The following is a 22,786-nucleotide window of genomic DNA, read 5'->3' on the forward strand; positions in this document are numbered from 1 at the left end:
TCTCCTTAACTCTTCATCAATGTAATTTTTCTCCTCCCTCCCCCCAACCGGCCTTTTTATTATTGTTTACAGATTTTAAGTATTCATATTGGGAGTGCTATGGGGGCTGCTGTTGAGAGAGTAACCTCGGCTCTCCAGATGTTTTGAGACTACAATTTCCATCATCCCTGACCACTGGTCTGCTAGCTAGGGATCATGGGAGTTGTAGGCCAAAACATCTGGAGGGCTAAGGTTGAGGAAGCCTGGATTAACGGGTTCACAGGCTGATGTTCTTTGGGGACCACTTTGGATACACAAACCAGCTACAAGCACAATTATTCAATTTTTTTTAGCATTTAAGCCACACATTGAATATTGTTGGACACTTTAGCATAGCAGTTGTAGAAGACCTGAAGGAAGAGCCCACAACATGAATTGGTTTATCTGGATGGGGTTTGCTAGTTAGGGACAACTTTAAGGAATGTAGAAGGGAGGGCACAGCACAATGAGTAAAAAGGAAAATGTACATTTTAGTCATTCTGTGATCACATTAGATTTGGCTGTTACATTCTCAGTATAATTAAAGCAGAAGTATTCATACATTTTGTTTAAAACTGATACAATCTCCTTTTTGTCTGTGATCTCAGTAAGATTGCACTGGAGTTTTTTAATTTAGCAGATTAAGAAGCACAATTAAAATATCATGAAAAAGATCATAATCTAAAACCTTCTTTCTGTGCTTGTCCCTAGCAAGTTGATAACACAGGCTGTTATGTGTAACAATTGCCTCCGCTGCTGTAAAATTTGCTCTAGTTTGTGGGCTGAAGTGTTTAATAAATACCTTGCGGTATTCCAGCGGGAAAACTTTTCCACCTAATTAATAAAACTTGGAAGAATACCCGAGATACTGAACCATATCTTTCTTATTAGTGTTGGCTTCTACAAAAGAGAATCCCTGAATCTCAACACATTAGTAAATGTCATACTCCTGGGTTGCACAGAGACCTATTGAAAAAGTGCTGATTTGCTGTGGCGGGGGCATCGCTGCGCACTTTAGAAACAGTCCAGCTAGGGAATATCAAGTGTATAAAATTATAGTAAAGCATTATAGGAGCTACATACACCTGCAACATTAAATGAAGCTTTGCGAAACAGGCATACATTTATACTCTGCTTTTGTTACATGGATTGGCAAAATTTCCTGGGCTGATTTTATCTGCAGTACTGCAAATAAATGTGGATCTTCTTGTTAGAGATTTTCTCCCTCGTTTCTCAGAAGAATCTTTCCCCGCAATTCTTAGACATATTCAGTTACATATTTGTGCTCGTCTCCACAGCTCCTGTAGGCTGTTGGTAAGAAACATTCTCACCTAAGCCGCATAAACAGAAGATGGCCACCAGATCAGGAATGATGATGGTGAAATCTCCTCCAATGGTGATTTACTTGGGTTCCAGCACTATTGCAAAAGGGTTTATTTTTTATTGCAAAAAGGTTTTTTATTGCAAAAAGGTTTATTTCAGTAGCTACCAAACGCCTCTGCCCTACAGCCTTTAAATTGCTGAATCAGGTCAGTGGACATTAGGCCAATTAACAAATAAATGTTTTCACCTGACCATTGGCTATAAAGCTTTTTTACTCATAGAATAAAAAAAATGCCTTGAAACACATACGTGTGTGAATGATAGATTAAATTGCATTAATACAATTTAAAAAATCAATTAAAAAGCAAGTAAATAATAAAAAGTGTGTGTTCAACAGGCAACATTTTGTATTGATTAAATTATATGATACTGATGCACATTGCTGCCTGATATTTTAATCCTTAAATAGAAACAATAGCTTTTCTTTCAGGGTACTTCAATAAGCTACTTCAGTGCTCTGCACAGCAAGCAACAAGTTAACAGCTCAGATATTTGCCATTCACATATATTTGTCCTTCCGTGTCAAACTACACAGCTAAAGTCTCACTGTTTTGAATACAAGTGTGCACACATTTGAAGGGGAAGGAAGCAAGAATTGCAAGATCTGTGTATATCTAGATTTTCTTGAACTGGGACACAATCCATGGCGACATGTTCCTGGAAAAGCGCAAGAGCAAATCCAGTTCATTTCAGTACAGCTTGCACAGAACAACTTCCTAGAAGACTGTATCCACATTATCAAACACTTGAGGTTTCTTTGATCTGAAGTCTTTGCAATTCAAAGTTCCTAACAGCAAGCTGTTTAAATGTTTTCATGTGTGACATGAAAAGTGCTTCTTGGTTCTTCTCATATGTGCATGTTGAAATAGCTTCACATAGGCTTTGACTCTGCAGGAAACTAGTTTATAAATTGCTTGAGGGTCACACAGAAAGGTAGGTTCAGGCATGTGTCAATCTTCATGTGCCTTTGGTGTCTCTTGTGAACAAAAATGCTGCAAACAAATTTGTGCATAATTGGTCCTCAACCATAGCTCTGTTCACAGTCAGACTTCTGTTCACAGTTATTACCAGAGGCTGTAAATTTAGGACATGCTCCTTTCACATTTTGTCACTTTGCCCTTTCTAGAAATGTCTCTGTGATTGCTGTGAATTGTCATCATTTAAATTGTATGCATTATTATAGGCAGTAGTGTGCACACTTTTATATGTACTTACCCTCAGATATGTACTTTTCAGTGCTTTTCCATGCATTTCCCATTAAAATGTGCTTTTATGTGCATTTTAACCGTAAGACAGTGCCTTCTCATGCACATTTTTTGTGCACCAAAACTGCATTGCAAAATCTGGAGAAGCTCATAATCCGATCAGGAGTTGTGTTGCAATCTTCAAGCAAGTTTGGAACTGCATCCCTTGTTGGATCCAGACTTGGTCGTTTTTAGAGTAGACTCATTTAAATCAATGGGGCTTCAGTTAGTCATGACTTACAAGTCCTTTGATTCCCTCGTGTCGTGTTGGTATCTGCCTGTCTTGAGAGACAATGGCGTATGCCTCCAGGGGTGAAGGCAAACTGTTGGAGAATCAGAGTGCCTGGTGTGGCTGTAGAGACTGGTAACTCATAGCTGCTGTCTCCTGCATTGTTTTTGCTGTGTTAGCAGCACCAAAGTGACCTCTCTGGGGTGCAAATCTGAGAAGTGTGCATGGAGGTTCTGAGCTGCCCTGACTACAAGATCCCCCTCTCAGCGTCATTGATGTGGTCCATAAGAAAGCAAAACAATACACTTGACACCAACCTGGCTTCAGGGGCTGCCAGAAGGAGACGTAAAAGATGCTATCCAACCATCTTAGGGACTTCTTAGTCTTTTCTTCTCCGGAAGATGTCCTGCAAGGCAGTGGGTACGAATTTTTCCTCAGGGTTTACTCCTGAAGCCTTTCTCATGAATGAGTATAGCCGCTAGATAGCGGAGGTTTGGGATCAGAGTTTTCCTTGGGTCTACTCTAAGTATAACTAAGTCTGAATCCAGTCCATGGAGACCACTAAAGAAGAACAAGCTGTCACTTTGAATAAAGGAAATGTGTGAAGTGGAGTGCTGGTGATGTCCTGAGTGATAATTAAAAGCTATTCTCAGAACATTGTCCTATGTCTCCAGACTCCAAACAAAGCTGCCTATTCTCATTCAATTAGATGAATTGTGTCCCAACAGAGTTTAAGAATGTGGGTGCCAATCATTTTTGTTATATTTCATATATTAATACATTACTACCAGTGCTACCCTTTCTTATAGTAATCAAAGTTTCTACTGAAAGGGATGATATACCTTATATGTGTGTGCATTTGCAGTTCATCTTTGTGATGTAGTTGCTTACATAAAAGAAACTGGAGTGATGCACTTGGTCTGGCAAAGAAGGTACAAGACAGTGAGGTATATTGCAAGATGTTTGGCTCTGTTGAGTAGTTTTAGGGTGTGTTAAATGATATATACAACTTAGATGTTAAGAAATAGCACACTAATCATGAAAAGCTATGTAACAAACGGTGCAATACTGATGCTAGTCTCATAATTTACTATTACAAGACATTGGCTTGTTTGGTCATATATATCACCAAAATCCAAGAAAAGTGTAACATTCCCAGAGAATACACATGGCAAGTAAAGAGATACATGTCTGACTGAAATCACACCAGAACCTAGAGCAAGAGCTACATGTAGTCTTCTCCAATGCAGTGCCCGCCAGATGTTTTGAACAATAGCCATGCTGACTGTTGCTAAAGAATTGTAATCAAAACCATCTGGAGGGCACCGCATTGGGGAAGACTGCCTTAACCCGATTTCATGCTGGTAGCAAGGAAGGGAAGACTGTGGGGAAATAGGTTGACTTCAGCCCAACCACTACCGGTATCCAGCTTCTGACAGGTTGCCTCTGAGACAGTGCAGTTTTTGACAGGAACAAAGTTTTTGACAAGAACAAAGTTTGCACACCACTGCACTACAGCCTCAGTCCAGTATGCCTGAAGGAGTGTCTCCACCCCCATCATTTTGCCCGGACACTGAGGTCCAGTGCCGAGGGCCTTCTGGCGGTTCCCTCACTGCAAGAAGCCAATTTACAGGGAACCAGGCAGAGGGCCTTCTCAGTAATGGCACCCGCCCTACCAGACTTTTGGAGGACATCTGAAGGCGGCCCTGTTTAGGGAAGATTTTAATGTTTAATAGACTATTGTATTTTAATATTCTGTTGGAAGCCGCCCAGAATGACTGGGGAAACCCAGCCAGATGGGCGGGGTATAAATAATAAATAATAATTATGATTATTATTATGATTAAAATAGTTAGAAGGACGCCTTGGAAAGTATACAATGTTTTGCCAAATTTTAGATTGATTGGTAAACTTCTTGTCCAGGAATTTATTTGCCACCACCCCCCCAAATCTTGGATTGGTACTCTATCAGTCCCCTCATACAACTGCCTGCATTTGCTTTTGGGGGATTGGGGTGCCTGTTTACATGACACAGACATGTTGGCTGACCTTTAGGTGTATGCAACTATCTCAAAGGAGCCAGGCCGTACTCCTGCAGATTATGGCTCAAGTTGAACATTTTCACTGTTTGAAAAACCGCAAGAACAGTTACTGTGAGTAAGGAGTTAATAAAAGAGTAGTCCAGTTCTGAGCATGTGCAACAGATGACATTGTTGAATGAAATGCTGGCCTTGTAGACAAAAAATTGGGAACATCCATTCAGATGCCTCATAATTAATTGCAAACAAGTTAAAAGTCTTTTAGAGTATGGCTTGTCATCCCAATATAAATGTCAGTGCATTATTTATTATCCTCATCAAAAATTCCACTCACATGTAGTGATACTTACCCCGTGTTATGGCATTATGAAGTTGTGCAATCTGGTGATAGGGAAACACACAGTGATGACATCACAGCACAGGAAATTGTTTCTAAAAATTATGGAGGGGGTGATGTCATTTTTGGTGGTACCATAATGAGCAATTTTCTATTGTTTTAAATGTAGAATCTTCATTTTTAATTGATTGCAAATATTACAACAAGGAATCAACCCTAAGAAGTTTTGGGTTTTTTATTTTTTTAAAAAAAACTTCTGCAATGATAATACTCAATAGAAATGTCACAACTTAAAGAAATTAAACTAATTCCACTTTGAATAAGAAAGGAAAAAGAAAAGGTTGAATTCATGTTACTGGGAAGCCTTCCCAAGTGTCTCATCCGCTCTCCTCTGTCATCCCGAGGCAATGTGGCTGCATTTGTGCGTAGATTTATAGTTTATCTTTATCTATGGCTTCATCGGTAGGTAGCTATTATAGCCGCCTTGCCTGGATATTGTTTGGGCCTGATAGATCTGTCTGTAGTTCATCAAAGGGAAGCTGAGTGGCTAAAAGCCATTGGGTCCAGCTGAGGATGAAATACGAGCCATCAGCCTTGGTAATGGCTGTAAAATTTCATAATTACACGGCCTTTATTACATTGCATAATGATCCTGAAGCAGTATGGAACAATTAATTAAGATTTTCAACCGTGGCTCTTTCAGAAATTAAAAGGTGCTAGTGGCTGAAAGATGGGGGAAAGCGTCTAGTCCTAAAAGCATTAGGGATGCTTAAGAAGTACTTCCAGGATAGTTTCTTTAAAGCAGGAAATCTGATGAGTTACTAGTTAGGTAGCTAATGTTAGGCATAGCTAACATCTGGGCTTTGCTTCGCATGTTAACTTCTAACCAGCAACCTTATATTTTTCTCTGAACGAAAGAGAAAAGGGGGAGGGAGAAAGAGATTCTTTAATCCAAGACCTAGCCATTTGTCACACTTATAATTCAGCTCCACTAACATTACGAAACAGATTCCACAGCACAGGAGGGTTGTGAGTTACTCAGTGCTGTACCAACCCATGATTTTCTCTCTTGTTCTATAGTTTGAGTCATACATAGTAAAGAGAGCTCTTCCCTCTTTTTGACTTCTGGACTGTATCTTCCAATATGCCAAGCACTTTAAATTGGTACATGTTCTTCATTGGTGCCCCATGGTAACACTATGCCTTTTTAGGCATCTCTGTAATGTCTGTTAATTTGGACACAGTTCTGCAGGTACGAGGGAGGATTGGGTTAAGTGGAATGTTTACTGCTGTTGGTGTACACAGGTCAGGTGCAAGAGCACCTAGTTGTACTGGAATAGGATTGCTTAGGGCTGGAAGTCAAATTAAATCATAGAACTGTAGATTGGAAGGTACCACAAGGGTCATCTAGTCCAACCCCCTGCAATGCAGGAATCGTTTGCCCAAAGTGGCACTTGAACTCATGACTCTGAGATTAAAAGTCTCCTGCCTCTACCCACTGAGCTACTTTTGTGATAGTCTTGTTTTTATACAAATGTGAAGAGGAGGTTCAATCAGAATCACAACTGAAATGTGTGGGGGGGGAGGGTTAACGCTTTTCTTCTGTACCATAGTCCCAATAACTATCCCCCCCCCAAAAAAAATAACCCTGTCACTGGCCCTAGTAGGAAAGCACCCATCGTTGCCTTCAGTGACGTCCTTAATGGAGCCCTTTTCCGTCCTTGTTTGGTCCTGGAAGGTAAGCTTTTGATTACACTTCCCTGTGGCTGCACCAGTGATGGTCAGGGATGGATAATGGCTTTGGGTTTTGTTTTATTTTAAATCCTGTAACACATATAGCAGCATAGCTAAAAGGCAACATGAAGCTCCACGTTGAAATAAATGAACAGATAAATACATTTTGTTTAAATGCATTATACGTAGGGCTGCCTCTGCAGATGGTTCGGAAACTTCAAGTAGTGCAGAATTAAGGAGTCAGGTTGCTCACCGGAGTAAGACAATTTGAGCATATTACAACGATCCTGGTCCGACTGCACTAGCTACCAATTTGTTTCTGGGCCCAATTCAAAGTGCTGGTTTTGACCTATAAAGATATAAACAGCTCAGGACCGCAATACCTCAAGGACCGCCTCTTTCCATATGAGATCATCTTCTGAGTCCCTTCTTCATGTGCCTCCTCCTTGAGAGGTCTAGAGTATGGCAACACGAGAACGGGCCTTTTCTGCAGTGGCTCCCCGTCTGTGGAATGCTCTTCCTAGGGAGGTTTGCCTGACGCCTTCATTATACACCTTTCCTTTTCAACCGGGCCTTTGGATAATTTTATTGACATCCTATGCCCTTTTAAAATGTGATGGCAGGGGCTGGGCGGGGCTATTGGCTTGTTTTTATTTTGATTATGTGTTTTGTGGTTTTATATTTCGATTTTATTCTGTGAATTGCCCTGAGACCTTCAGGTTTAGGGAGATATATAAATTCAATAAATCATCATCATCATCATCATCGGAACCCACTTGCATTTATGCTTATCTATATGATATAGTGAATGCAATGCGTTTCATGTGACAATTTTAAGGATTAACGTACTACCCCAATATGTTATGAGCATCTTTCTCAAAAGAAAAGCAAGCTGTAGTAATTAAAACAAGTAGTAGTTACCAGACTTCTGAAGTAGATTCTAAACTTAGTTGAGATGGAAATGGTTTTGCTTCTAAAATGTATCCATCTTAACTAAACTAATCTGCATTTGTCTCACAAGCTCAGACTACTGTCTCCTCTTAATATTGCTGATTTGATATGGACCAGTCGCATAATGTGCTATATTTTTAAGTATTTCATGGCATATTAAGGGATCTCCAGGGTGTCTTTTAATTATAAAATTTTGCCCCAAAAAAATGGAACCAATCATGTGCTTCATTCAAGGAGGAGCTGGCTGCTTGAAGTCAGTTCTTTTGTTGAGTCATTTATTCCCTTAATAGGAATTTTCTGATCGGCTGTCATTCTTGTTCACACACTGGGTGTCACTGCCTCTAAAACACTTGTCATTCTTTAATGGAAACAAAATAGTCATTGCTGTCAGAGCTGCAATGTCATTCCACTACCCCTTGCTGCGTCGGCAATAGTGAAAATGACAGAGCGTCTCTCAGTAGGGGTAATTAAAATGTAAATATTGATATTTTATTATTTGAAATTACTTTCCAGTGCGGCATTTAATATCTCTCCATCTGTGCGGCTCTGTTTAGCGGTCACTTTAGTACAGCTCTGGGATACCAAGTGGCGGCTTGATCCCCGTTATGTCAAAATGCTTGTTGCTGCTTAATTTTGATATCTAATTAAGTGGAAAAGTACAGTCCACACTGTAATCCATGGCATCTTAACCAGCTGCTTGGGTATATTTAGAATTAATCTCCACTATGGAATCATCCTAATGTATGCAATTAAGAGTCTGCCGATGGCTAATTAGGTGTATTAGAATCAGGCAGCTTCCCCCCCCCCCCTTTCTTTGAACTGTTGCAGACTTCAGACACTCTGCCTCCTGAGGTAGCCTTAACGACACCAACACACTCAGCCAGGAAATACCAAAGCTGAAATCAGAAATGCAGGTGCTGGCTGACGAGATTCTCAACCCACTTAAACTGGCATATTTCTACTTAATGAAATTTAGTCTGCCATGTGTCCTGATTTTCCAGGACGTGTCCCGGAATTCACCTCCAAAAATGGCATACTGGATTATTTTTCAGAAATCAGGCAAATGTCCTGGGAAACCGGCAATGGGGGGGTTAAATCGCTTAAATACCTTAAAAAGCTTAAAAAGCTTCAGAACTTTTTTTTTTTGGTAGCTTTCATTAAAAAAAACAAAGCCAACAATTTCGGAGTCTTCCTAAAGAAAGCTTAACAACAATATGGCAACCCTAGTCTTACTGGGGTTCCACATCACTTGGGACTTGCCTCTCCTTGTGAACCATAAGAAAGAGTAAATCTTTAATCATTCGACTGGTTGTTTAAGAAGTTTAGCTCTGCTGCTGTTGGGTTTTTTTAAGCCCTACAAAATTTATATTGCTTTGATTATTTAAGAAGCAGCTAATTTATTTTCTTGGATTCTTTTCATCCTACCTTTTGTAAAAATCTAAAGGTGATTTTTTTGCATTTTTGTTCAACATTATAGCATGGTAGGATAACCTTAGAAAGGGAAGGTTCCTTAATTTTGCTTCTGTAGTTTTATCTATGAGGTTTTAACTAGATAGGTCATATCTATCAACCAGATGTCTCCTTAACAGTCCAAACCTGTTAACCTATTCAAGTTATGGTACCCAGTTAATAGCTTGTATCACCATAGAGGAGGCAGCAACCTGTGTCCAATATGTAGGGGAAATTGGTCCAGTTCACTACTACTAAAAACACCCCCCCTTATCTATTGAGGGCCTTGACTCATTCACACCGACAGGTGGCAGTAAAGGGGTCAGCAAACTTTTTCAGCAGGGGGCCAGTCCACTGTCCCTCAGACCTTGTGGGGGGCCAGACTATATTTTGAAAAGAAAGAAAGAAAGAAAGAAAGAAAGAAAGAAAGAAAGAAAGAAAGAATTTGTATGCCCCACAAATAACCCAGAGATGCATTTTAAATAAAAGGACACATTTACTCATGTAAAAACACACTGATTCCCAGACTATCCACGGGCCGGATTTTGAAGGCGATTGGGCCGGATCTGGCCCCCGGGCCTTGGTTTGCCTACCCATGAACTAAGCAGCCAGACCAGGTAGAATGCAACTACCAGCTACACGCCAAACAGAAAATGTGCTTGGACCTTTGGCAAGAACAATGAACCAAATCTTCTGCTGAAATAATGTCATGCAACTTTAAAGAATCACACTATAAATGACTATTCCAGTATGAAGCAGACTTGTTCCCAATATGAAGCAAGATGAGAGCAATGGCTGGAGGTTGCAAGGAAGTAGGTTTCAGCTAAAGATTCGGAGAAAGTTCCTAATACAGTGGTACCTCGGGTTACAAACATTTCAGGTTACAGACTCCGCTAACCCGGAAGTAGTACCTCAGGTTAAGAACTTTACCTCAGGATGAGAACAGAAATCGCAGCACGGTGGCAGCAGGAGGCGCCATTAGCTAAAGTGGTACCTCAGGTTAAGAACAGTTTCAGGTTAAGAACGGACCTCCAGAACGAATTAAGTTCTTAACCTGAGGTACCACTGTAGTAAGAGCTGTTCAGCAGTAGTATAGCTTGGCTTGGGAATTGGTGGGCTGTCTTTTACTGGAAGTGTTAAGCAGAGGCTGGATGTGTAGTTGCAGTAAATAAATAGTTGCATCCTACACAATAGGTCTTGTGTTGAGCAAAGGCTTGGACTAGATGATCTCCAAGTTCCCTTCATACTCTTATGATTTGTCTCTGAGTTATAATATTTTGTTAATTAATTAATTAATTAACCAACCAACCACTCTTCTTTAAGAAATTGCAGAGTGATACATAAGTCACAATGTTAACACACACAAAAATGGCATCATACAAATCAAAAAGTTCTGTAGGCCTTGCAGAAAATCGAAAGTTTCAGAGACCGAAATACAAACTATATCAGGAGGGCCCAAAAGACTTGCTGAAGAGACCCAGCTCTAATTGTTAAAGAGCATGAAGGATGGTGAGGCCCAAGCACATGTCCCTCAGTGTTGCTCTCTGGAAGTACTCCCTCCCGTGTGTAGGAATGGCCTTTTAAAAAAAGAAGTGGGGGAAAATGTGACAGCTGTATATAGAAATAAAAGCTAACAAGCAGGCAAAATTTCTTTTTAGGAAACAAAGCTTTTGATTTAAACAGCTACATCAGTTTGACCTGCAAGGCGGTTACCTCAGAGATGGAAGCCATCTTGCGGGGAAAAAATGACAAGCTTAAATTGTTCCTCTTTAGGAATGTTATGTAAGGCTTTAGAGAAGGTAAAAGAGACCAGTGAAATATTGCTAACTGGCATTTAAATTACATTAACACCTCCTTGTATGGCCTGAGTGAAAGGTCACGCTAGACAAGCAGCATCTTCACTGTTTGTAAATGTCTAATTTGCTGCTTTTAAATTGCTGTGAACCTCACTTACTTAGTCCTGCTGAATGAATCCACTGTTGCAAATACTTCTGACAAGCGAATATTTGCTTAGTGAGAATCTATTGTTCTTAATGGATTGAGATGGACGTGCAGTGTGAATGCATTTTTATTGCCATGCCACCTATCTGCTCTTGTTTCAAGGAGATGAAAGTAGTGTGGCGTTAAAAGCCCTGGGTTTCTCTTATCTGTTTCGCAGCATGTGCAGTTCTATCAGTAGGGTTCATTGGAAAAGTGCTTATGGTCAGCATTTCCCACCCCCATGTCTGTTATAAACAATTATTTTATATTTATATGAACTTGCATTTTAAAAAGGGATGAAAGGAACATAAATATACATTTAAATAAGAAATGGAGAAAATGGCCAACTATATTGAGAAGTTATGTGGGAAGCATCTTGTCATGACAGTTGCAGTGAAAGGTTTCACTTAGCCTTTTTAGCCTTGTTTGAAAGAGAAGACTTCCGCATAAATAAAATAAATACTTAAACCTATTTACTTTGTCTAGCTGCATGACTTATGAACTTTCTATCTCCCTTTTGAGGTTATTTTCCATTTGGCTACCTATACCCGATTCATTGCTTTGTGTAGAGCCATAGCCAGCTTCGGGGGGGGGTGGGTGTTTAGCCTCAGGTGAAGCCTCCAGAGGGGTGTCACTGAGGCTCCCAGCCTGTGTACAGTATGTGTATATGCAAATTCACATGAGGGATGCCACACTGGGTTTTTGACCCAGGTGAAATAAAGCCTAGTTTCTCCCCTGGCTTTGTGCTGTATATTTTTGCAGTTTGAGCTCCACAGAATAGGGCGGGCCTGCTAGGTAGGCAGCAGAAGGTGAAATATAGGCATTAAAGGCAGTGGCGGAGCTTCATGCTCCAGCACCGGGGGCAGAGAGCAGGTGGGGGCGGGGCTGGCGCATGTCCCGGGGGCGTGGTACGCCACCTGCGGGGGCATGGCGCCCAGCACAGGCAGAGGGGCAGCTGTGATGGCACCCCACTGGGATCGCGCTGCCGGGGGCAGTACACTCCCTCTGCACTCCTCTTCCTCTGCCAGTGATTAAAAGTGAAGGCAGGAATTGGTATCTGAATGCCACAGTAAGGCTTTTAAAAACTGTTAATTCTAGCAGAAAGGAGGCACCATTTGGGCTTTGTTTCAAGTCGCAGAATGCCCTGAACATTGTCGTAGAACCTATGTGCATGATACATAGCAATGTTATGTCTGAACTACAAGATACCCCACCCATCTAACTGGGTTGCCCTAGCCACTCTCGGTGCTTAATAAAATTTCTAACTCTGATCTAAATCATGCTTTCAAACTGTGGCCAGGTTGTTATACAGAGCACCTAGAGGCCTGCATATTACACCTGTCCTGAGAGAAGTGCTACTGTGCAATGTTCAGGGTCTTGTTGCTAACACATAAAGCTCTGAACAACTTGGGACCTGGTTACCTAAAAGGCCGCTTGCCCCTGCGTAGCCCTGTAAGATCACTTAGATCATCTGGGGAAATTTTACACTGCACCGTATGTAACATCACAGGGCAGTGACCTGAAAATGGGCATTTTCTGCTATTGCCGCTGCACTGCAGAATACCCTTCTCTCTGCCATTCGCGAAGTATCATATATTAGTTGCCTCAGATGTCCGTGAAGACATTCCCTCCTCCCCTGGCTGTTCTTGACCCATAAAATTGAACCATATTTCTTAATGCCTATTTTTGCCTGTTCCTGTCTTATCTGTTTTATATAATGCTGCTAAATTAGTTTTATTATGCTGTTTAATTGTTTTTGCATACTACTTAGGGATGATAGATAGATATAGATAGATAGATGATGATAGATAGATGATAGATAGATAGATAGATAGATAGATAGATGATAGATAGATAGATGATAGATAGGTAGGTAGATAGCCATTTTATCATAGAATTGTAGAATTGTAGAGTTTTTGAAATGCTTTAAATAAATAAATAGGGCAGGCATTGTAACCCACACAAGGTTGAATGGGGTAGGAGGTGGTAAACCAAACACCCATTTCCATTTTTCACTGAATGCATTAGTTCCAGGGAATTGGTAACCCCCCCCCCCCCCGTCTCATTTGTGTAATGTTGTACTGCCATCTTTTGTCCACGTTTGCCCTGTTCACAAGGCATCTAGGTCTACTTTTAATATCAAAAGGCCCATGGGGTGCACTTTCCTTTCTCCCCTGCCTTAATTCCTTGCTGTCTATTGCCCAACTCCTCCTTCCCCCAGGTCGGCTCTGATACTGATAGTGAGCCAAGCTGGAGCCAAGGAACATGGAGAAGTAAGGCAGGGGAGACCGGAGGGTTAACAACGCTCAGTCATGGACCACTTGGTCAAGGCTGGAGTCAGGTGCAGGTCAGCACAAAGAAACAAAGTCAGTTGTCAGTGAAGTTCACTCTTTATTCAAGGAAATGGCATAGAACTAAGTAACATTGCCCAATAGGTCTTGCCTCTATAAAGCAGTTGCTAGAACTAAAGATACCTGTCTTCTATCCACACTAAGGCTCCTCCTTTCCTAGATGTTTCCTAAGCAATCTCAAACTGTGTCTGCATACCTCTGGTCTCTGTTCTTCCCTCCACATGCTCTTGGAGACCAGCAGGAAGGAGAGCTTGTTGCGCTGGAGAAGGAGACTACTGGGATTCCTCAGCAGTCTCTTCTGCTTCAGCCTTAGAGTCTGAACTGCTCCCTGTCACAGGTTCCTCCTGTTCACTAAACCCTGTTGTCCCTTCAGTATCCAGCATCTCCTCCCAAACTTCCCTTTCTGACCTCTCCTCAGTGTCTCATCACCAATCCCCGGGCTCTGAGCCTTCCTCCTCTGGGATCTCCCTTGGGGGTTCCCCGGCTGGTGCCTCCCACCACTCCTCGTTGTCCAGTCGGTCCCTCACACAATTTTATGTTAAAATTAGATATCCACGTGAACACAACAGGGCAGATATAGATACAAATGAGTGTGACAACAAGCATAATTTCTAAATTGACTTTTAGCAGGATCCACACTCAAGTTCTTAAGACATTATTGATAGTATTACAAACACAGAACCTGATTGAGTTCTAAAAGATAGGGTTTGTGTATCCCTCTTTGCCTCCAGGCTTCTTGGCCTTCTTGGAGCAATGACCATATAGGCTGCATGCAGTGAACAGAGGAAGGATTGATTGGAGAAAGCAAGTGGCAGGATTGCATGTGTGAATCAGCCATAGTGCTACAGGGCACCTGCAAATTCCAAAAGTTCTGAATTTGCTTAAATGTGTAACTCTTTTACTATACACATGTCAGATATTTGAAATAAGGAAAAAATGTTTTATATTTTGGCTTTGTTGTTTCATTACTTTTTAAATACTTTTTGTCCTAACTTCAGTCTTCATTATGTAAATGAGTATCATGCACTTCAAATTACTGAAAAATCATAGCCCCCAGAACTTGATATTTCAGTTGTGAAATACTGACTTTGATTTGCATGTAAAATGGACCTTTCACATAGAAATTCTGTGGGTGGTGCTGTGGTCTGAACCACTTTAGCCTCTTGGGCTTGCCGATCAGAAGGTTGATGGTTCAAATCTGCACAGCGGAGTGAGCTCCCGTTGCTCTGTCCCAGCTTCTGCCAACCTAGCAGTTCGAAAGCATACCGGTGTGATTATATAAATGGATAGCATTGCAGCGGGAAGGTAAACGGTGTTTCCATACGCTCTGCCACAGTGTCCCGTTGCCCCAGAAGCAGTTTAGTCATGCTGGCCACATGACCCAGAAAACACCGGCCCCTCGGCCTGAAGCGAGATGAGCGCCACACCCCATAGTTGCATTTGACTGGATTTAACTGCCCAGGGGTCCTTTTCCTTTTCCTTTACCTTACCTATACAAATATAATTTTAGAACTGTGTGCTTACCTGAGCACCCAAGGGCTGATTCATAGTTTCATGCATACATGTACACCATTTGGTTGCTGTGCATTTGATTGCTGGCAGCTGAATGTGCAACCTTACCTCATTTAAATGCTTTGGTGTATGAGATTATATGAAAGTTTTATCTGATGTATTTTATCTGGGATTTCAGACATGCAAGTCACTTCATACTTGTCGGGGTGGGAGGCGTTGAATCATGACTAAAGTGTGCAAGATGCTTGTACACTTCATTCACAGTAGTAACAAAGGGTTTTTTAAAAGGAGACATAAATGAGTCTGCTTGCTTTATATAGTCCCAGATCCCAGACAAAATCAACCTTTGTCAGGGAAGAATTAGAATAAAAGAGGCAGTAGAAAGCAATAGATGGCATCCCTTCCCAGATCATACATAGCTGTATGACGTGTGTGTGTGTGTGTGCGCGCGCGCGCACACACACACACACACACTGCTGAGGGCACTGTATATAAACCACAGATGTGCCTTTAGTGTCTATGGGGTCCTCCAAAGCATCTTTAGGCATGCAAACAATTTAGGCTACATTGGAATGTGTGCTACATGAAGAGCAAATGGTCCAAATTGTCGGGTTTAAAAGATTACTTCATGTGTGTGGAAACTGTAGTTGAGAAACTCATTTCATTAGCAATAATATTGCAAAGGTTTGAATTGGTAACAAAATGCCAACGGCTGTGTTACCCCTTTATTCCTCACTTTCTCCAAGTGTTAGTTTTATAGACGTGTGGGTAAAAGGAGGGGAGAATCAAACAACTGTTCAGTTACTCAATCAGCGCATAGTTAGTGATATCAGTGAGTCATTAGTGTATAATTACGATTGGAGTGTAAGGAGCAGTTCTTTGAAAGGTCTCTATTTATAGTGAACGAGAGTCTGCATTCAACATAGGAGGGGAAAGATGTTGGCACAGGGTGAGTGTGTGGCAGAGAGAGGACACCAGCAACACAGCTCCATTGTTTATAGCTATTTACAAGAATCTAGGTGGATTCACAATGCCTCGGACTGAGCAACATAAAAATGGTACAGTAGAGAATGCCTAGCAGGGGTTAAGTTCTTATGCCTGCACTGCAGCCTATTTCTGTCAACACTGGGCTTGGGAAACAAACATTTATGCTTTGTGAAATGAAAGTGTATTTTTGAAGACTAGCCGTCAGATATTTTTTGCCCTTCACACTTTCAAATGCTTAGCCTTTTTTGTAAGTTGACTGCAAAGTGCATCAGTTTGCCAGGCCAAAAAAAGAAGGGGGGAAACCAGTGGAGTGGGGAGAGAGAGAGTAAAGGGGGGAGTCTTGACAAGTGCCCATGGCGTCATTGTCAAGTGCATGAGCTTCAAGTAGAAGATGGCAGCAGGGTTGGCACAGAACATGCTTCCTTCAAGCCTATTACCTCCGGGGTACCTGACTCTTGAGAAGCTTTTCAATCCTTCCAAATGACGTTATTCCAAACTGTCATCTGGTTTATTTGGAGCACACTGTCTCGCAGATAAACATGCTATTTAACTGCAGGTCAAGGTACAGAGTCATTCTGCTAGCAAAATGCCTGGGATACATTAAATGGCACTGACATGCAGAGGGAGACGGAGAGAGATCAAAGTTGTCACCAGTATGCGTGGAATTGGTCTGTGCTGTGGGGGAAATGCACTGCAATATATTGAAGTGTATTTTTAAAAACCGTAATGTAGTTGAACATTTAAAACTATGACCTGTCAAATGCTAGGGATTAAGGTGCTGTGTAATACAAAACACAAAGTTCAGTAGCATAATGGCAAGCGAGGATCTTCTATATCTTGGGGAACAGCTAAGTGGCGAGAGGCCGGAAATGTTTTTATAGTCGGTTTGGGTATTTCATTTCTTATGGAGTGAAAGAAATCCCTTGTCACAAAAGAAAAGGATGTAGGTGTTCGATTGTTTGTTTGTTTTCTTCCTAGTATGGCAAATTATGCATTTTTAAAAATGGCTGGTTTTATTCATGAAAGCTTCAGGTTTTTGAATTATTTTTATCATGCAAACACTGTCCTTTATAGACAAATATATGGGCACTCTGTGTGTGTATCTGTATTGCTTGGAATATTTTCATCAACTGCATCTTATGATTTTGCAAACTACAGATCAAACAATATAACCCTGGTTTTTTAAAAATAAAATAAAAATACACATACGTTGTTTTACAGTATCCAAATTTAACCATCCAGCTTCCTTTACCACTTTTGAGGAAGCCTTATGTTGCACATCCAGTAACAAAGGGGGAAGCTTAGTTCTATTAAAGCCACTCGAGGATCATGGACCAGATTTGAAATGGAATATAATGTCATTTGTAAAATCTAACCAAATGTCTGGGCCAAATTTCAGTACCCTGCCCTGATTTGGGGTTTTTGTTTTTCATTGTCTGCTTCTGTAATTTTGCTAGCAAATCACACAGTAGTTTATTATCTTTTCACAAAATAAAAATGCACTCAAAACTTGGTACATAAATTTAAAAAACGAAGTAGAAATCTTTCTAAGGTGTGTGGGGGGTGGATAGAAAAGAAAATGATTGAAATTAAAACTTCTTTTGTGATCAAAAGGAATTTTATTGCCCTTTGCTTAATTAAATGCCTCAGAAGTGTGTGAAACATTGTTGTAGTTAAAAAAATTGTTACTTTGTAAATCGCAGGGACAAAAGGGCTCTACTGCAACTTTAAAGTTTCCGTGCACGTAAATGTCAATAGAGTGCCTTCTCCATCATCAGCACTAAATTCACATTGATGCCTCTTTTCTTCTCTGTATTGATCCTTCCATGAGAACGTAGATTTGTATCTGTTAATTAATGCGTCCTGAAACAGCGTTTGTATTAATCAGGCAGATAAGAAAAATTGGATGCCTGCACCCTCATGACAACCGTAAAAGTGCTGGCCCTGATAAAAATCATGGACGGACCTCAATAAAAAAGTTCCTCCTTCCACTCAATAAACTAATCATCCTGCTTTTAATTATTCGGCAGAAAGATGTGTGGAGATTGGAGAATGTGTAAATCTATTTACTAACAGCAGTGTCTGGGAGGGAGAATGGGGCTGTCACAGGACAGAGCTGCAGGCTACGTTCTCTGTCCATCTGCTGCAACAGAAAAACTGGTTCTTGAGAGAAAGGAAAAAGGCAGAGATGCTGGAGCTAATTGAAAATATGCATTCCTTTTCTTTGACCCTTTCAAATTATTATTTCTGTTCCATTTCCTTCCATTTACAACAAGAATTGTGGCATTATCCATCGTCATCTTACAGAGGGGTTGTATTGACTTGTTTGACAATGTGGCTTTTTTTAATCTTTATGCTCTTAAGGACAAATGTCCTTTCCCACAAGGCACAAAACACAGTATTTAAAATCACAGGAACAGCAGCATATATACAGTTATAGATATATAGATATATAAAAGGAATGGATTTCAGTGCCCACTTGACATTGGCTTTTAATACAGTTTGTGCCTCCTGACTTGAAGTAATTATCTTTTTGTTTTAATAGGTTCATTTCTGAATTCTGCAGTAGTCTTAATCTAAACTGATGCATGTGACTTCCCCACTCTTTTTGTTTTGTATCATATTCTAGACACTTATTCTGTTATAAGGAAGGGGCCTTCAAAAGAGAAGGGCAATGTGTTTAAAGCTAAATGAGCAACAAAAACAGACTATTCTTTCAGCAGTATCCTTGTCACAGCACATGTAAGCAGTTCCATAAACAACCAAATGAAAGCTTTAGACATGTCTTAAGACCCCCTTAAGAAAAGCTTGACTAATCCCCTTTGATGATTTTATTAAGTACTTGATGGTTGCTGGTGCCAACTGGCAAAACACTACGTTTCACCAATAGGCCAGGAAATCGCCTCTTCACTAGCACCTTATGTGATGGGGGATATTAGCAGTCGGAGATAATAAATTAACAGCTACTGTAAACAGGAGCCTGAAAAGGTAAAACAGTAAAGATGTTTGGCCTTAGTGATCCTATTAGGAAGGAAAGTGGGGGGGGGAGTGAAACAAAAGCAAAACTTAAATTAATTAAGAAGCATTATTAAATTTTCAGTCTCTCTCAAAAATGATGGTGTGATTACTATTCACTTGGCACTTTAATGTGCCTTTCTGCTATTTCAATACTGTAGTAGAGGCAGAAGCCATTACAAAAGTAATTAGTGTCTTTTCTGAAGAGGATAGGTCTTGCTTCTGTTTATGCAGAGGTTGAAGTTCAAGAAGCACTTTGCTTTTTGTTGTGATCATCTTCATCATTCTAGTAAGGTATCAAAAAAAAATCCCTTAAAAAGTGTTCTTTTTGTTACAATAATAATTACCCCCTTTAAAGTGGACCCTGACATCTTTAAAGTGCAATCCTATACATATCTACTCAGAAATAAGCTGAGGTTACTTGATTTGCTCCTCTGTGTGTGTGTGTGCCTGCAACGTTAGTGTCTCTCATACCAATCATGACCATTATTGCCAGAGTGTTCATAAACGGATATTTGATCTAAATACTTTAAGGTATTAAAAGTATTAAATTAGTGCTTCAGTTAATAGGTGCTTAGGATATATTTGGGGGAATGTATTCTCAGACAATGATAATAATGTATTATTTAAAAAGCAGCAAATTCATGTTGCTAACAAAATTTTCCAAAATTTAATAAAAAACCCCACACAAAAGGCATGCAAATTCAAGTTGACTTGATGAAACTTTTACTCTAATAATTTTATATTGTATTGATCTTGAAGAGCAGAGCGGGTGGAATCCACAGGTACAGATTTATAACTTACATAACATCAACAAGCACGAAAGAATAGTTATAATGCAGAATTATGGTGGCCCAGGATCATTTTAATTATGTTTCTGTGTACTTTCCTTCCTGGTTTAGGATTTTCCACTTTATCGCTTGCTGACCAGATGAGCCTTCTGCAGAGTGCTTGGATGGAGATTTTGATTCTGGGCGTTGTATACCGATCACTTTCCTTTGAGGACGAGCTTGTCTATGCTGAAGACTATATCATGGATGAAGATCAGTCTAAATTAGCAGGCCTTCTTGACCTCAACAATGCCATCCTGCAACTGGTAAAAAAATACAAGAGCATGAAGCTGGAGAAAGAAGAGTTTGTCACCCTCAAAGCTATCGCGCTTGCTAATTCAGGTTGGCAGATTGGCATGATGGCTCATGTCATTTCCCCCCACCCCTTCCTCTAATACCTTCTGCATGACAATTTCTAAACATGACAGTAGGAATAAGTAATTCTTAGTTATACTACTACAGGACAATGCTGAATGGCTAGAAACAAGGTAGTTCAAATTAAGGGAAGATCTATGAATATATGCATTTGTTGCACATGGTTTCTAATTTGGTTAAAAGATGCCAGAAAATTCAGAAGGTATTAAAAGCAAAGATGCTTTTCAATAAACATAAACGTTGTTCTGCTTAAATCCATTTCATAATCCAGATAAGTCTAATCAGTTCACTTAAACCCAATAGAATGGATGGGCCCATGACTAAATGTAATATATGATCTACTTCAATCCGGCTACTAAACACAGTGAACTCAATAAGTAAGGTGAACTCAGGTTTTATCAGAAAAGGGAGCAAATCACTGTTTAATCTTACAGGAACTCTTCTTCACCATACAAATTTGATTTTTATGGTAGCTGTTTAACAGGCAGATATAACTTGTTCAGAAGGGGTTAAGAAATCAAGGAAGGATTCTTCTCTGCATTTGAACTTAAACGTGCTGAAGCAGTGAGCCGGTGTCTGATAAGTAAAAAATCGTTTGTTCTTTGTTGTTTTTTCTTTGTGCCTCCCTAATGCTTTATTGTGGTCTTAAGTCCCTTTTAGCATTTGCATAAAGTTCATGATAGATCCCTCTTTAATGACGTGCCGATCATTAGATACCTGTGTGTCAATAACATGCTCTGATGCTATGTACCATTGACAGTCACACCATGCCCCTCCATCTGCTTTTGTTTTGACCCTATCTTTGAACTTTATCTTGGTTGCTGGCCAGTAGTTTTCCCTTTAATTACAAGAAGGAAACTGTCAATAAAATCTGTTAAATGGGATGCAATGAGTGGCTTGAATGGGCGGACGGCTATTTGTTCAAATTCTGCAGCATTCAAGGTATTGACAGTTTGTTTTCTGGGGCCATATGTGACGATCAATCTCAGGCTGGGCTCAGCCGCGCTGAAAAATGAAAAACCAGATTGCTTTTGCTTACTTGTGGATGACGACTTGTGATTTGGCGCGGTCCTAGTGAGATGAGACCTTCTGCCCAAATTGCCCCCCCGAGAGCCAGAATGCGTGACTGTTTTTAGAAATAATTTTTTTAATTGATTTTGTAATTAACAGTTCATCTACAATATTGATGCATGAATCCTCAGATTGATAGGAGGAAAATTGTTTTCAACAATGAAGTTGTACTTTCCTATTTGTCTTCATAATGGGATCTAGCATTTTGCATTTTAATTGGGGTTTTAATTCCAAAAAATAAAATGCAAAACTAAAAGATTACTCATAAAAAAAATTCTTACACTGCTATTGTATGTAGGTTTTGTTGTCATACACAGCCTAGTTCTAGTGGCTGTCTCAAATTTATCTTTCTCTAAGATAATAGGAACCATCATATAGTATCTATATTACTGGAAAGAAATGTTATAGGTACTGATAAGGTGAAATATTTATAAAGCTAGAAAGCAAGTACAGTTTGTATAGAAATACTTACTTTTGAACATTTCAAAGGCAGCTAACCTCTGCATATTTGGAGGTGATTGAGACAGTATTTCAGTCTGACCTGCAGAGATTTAATATGACATTCATTGAAATTATCAGCTTAGCATAAACATCTGGCTTGATTCAATAATAATTAATGTTCTTTTATGCTCTAAATCGGTGAACTGATTTAACGGTAACCTTCCTTCCTGCCTCCCTCCCTCCCTGTTCCACCCATGCATAAACATATAAGACTTGTGCACATAAAAATATCAGTAGCATTATAACTCCAATTCATAATGGTTTTAAACAGGAGGCTTGTGTACAAGACTTCTGGTTGTCGGCAGCTCAGTTTGGGAGAGAAGGGAGGTCCATATGTGTTCTAATGCAGTATCCCATCCTGTCCCCAAGTTTTCACTGTCACCTCCAGCTTTAAATTGAGATGGGGGAAAATGGGTCACCAGACCTGCTGGTTTATAGTTTCATCAGCTTGAACAGCCCCTGTAAGCTTTCCAGGGTAATGTAATGGTCATGAGGCTGGCATGTTTGCAGCCATGCTGTTTCTCCCTTTCCCGTGTCTTCTGAAATTCAGCCTCCATCTAGGATGTTACCCAGTTAAGCACTGGACTCAGGTGGTTGGTGGAAAGGGAATTTGCTTTGCCTAGCATGTGTCCTCCAAAGGCAAGTGTTCCCAGCCTTCCTCATATCTGAAAAGATACAGAACTCCCACCTGTGGGTGTTTCGTTTTGTTTTAGTACATTTTTATTCCATCCATTCTCCAAAGAGCTCAGAGTGATGTACACAGTTCCCTGTCATTTTTAT

At 40.3% G+C, this 22,786-nt stretch overlaps 1 protein-coding gene and 1 long non-coding RNA gene across 36 annotated transcripts in view; one reads left to right on the top strand and one right to left on the bottom strand.

Moving 5' to 3' along the window:
• ESRRG (estrogen related receptor gamma) overlaps nt 1–22,786 on the top strand; it is a 471,650-nt gene that overhangs the window by 435,400 nt on the left and 13,464 nt on the right. For all 35 annotated transcript variants that reach the window (XM_083605305.1, XM_083605327.1, XM_083605314.1 and 32 more), the window contains one exon: nt 20,132–20,401. In XM_083605305.1, coding sequence (XP_083461431.1) covers nt 20,132–20,401 — 270 coding nt within the window. The remainder of the gene's footprint in view (nt 1–20,131; nt 20,402–22,786) is intronic.
• Nucleotides 21,978–22,786, bottom strand: part of LOC310758816 — a 36,798-nt gene continuing 35,989 nt past the window's right edge. Inside the window, exon 4 of the long non-coding RNA XR_014545952.1 lies at nt 21,978–22,046. This is a non-coding gene — a long non-coding RNA (uncharacterized lncRNA). The remainder of the gene's footprint in view (nt 22,047–22,786) is intronic.

The sequence above is a fragment of the Podarcis filfolensis genome (genome assembly GCF_964270895.1).
Source record: "Podarcis filfolensis genome assembly, chromosome: 3".
Classification (NCBI taxonomy): domain Eukaryota; kingdom Metazoa; phylum Chordata; class Lepidosauria; order Squamata; family Lacertidae; genus Podarcis; species Podarcis filfolensis.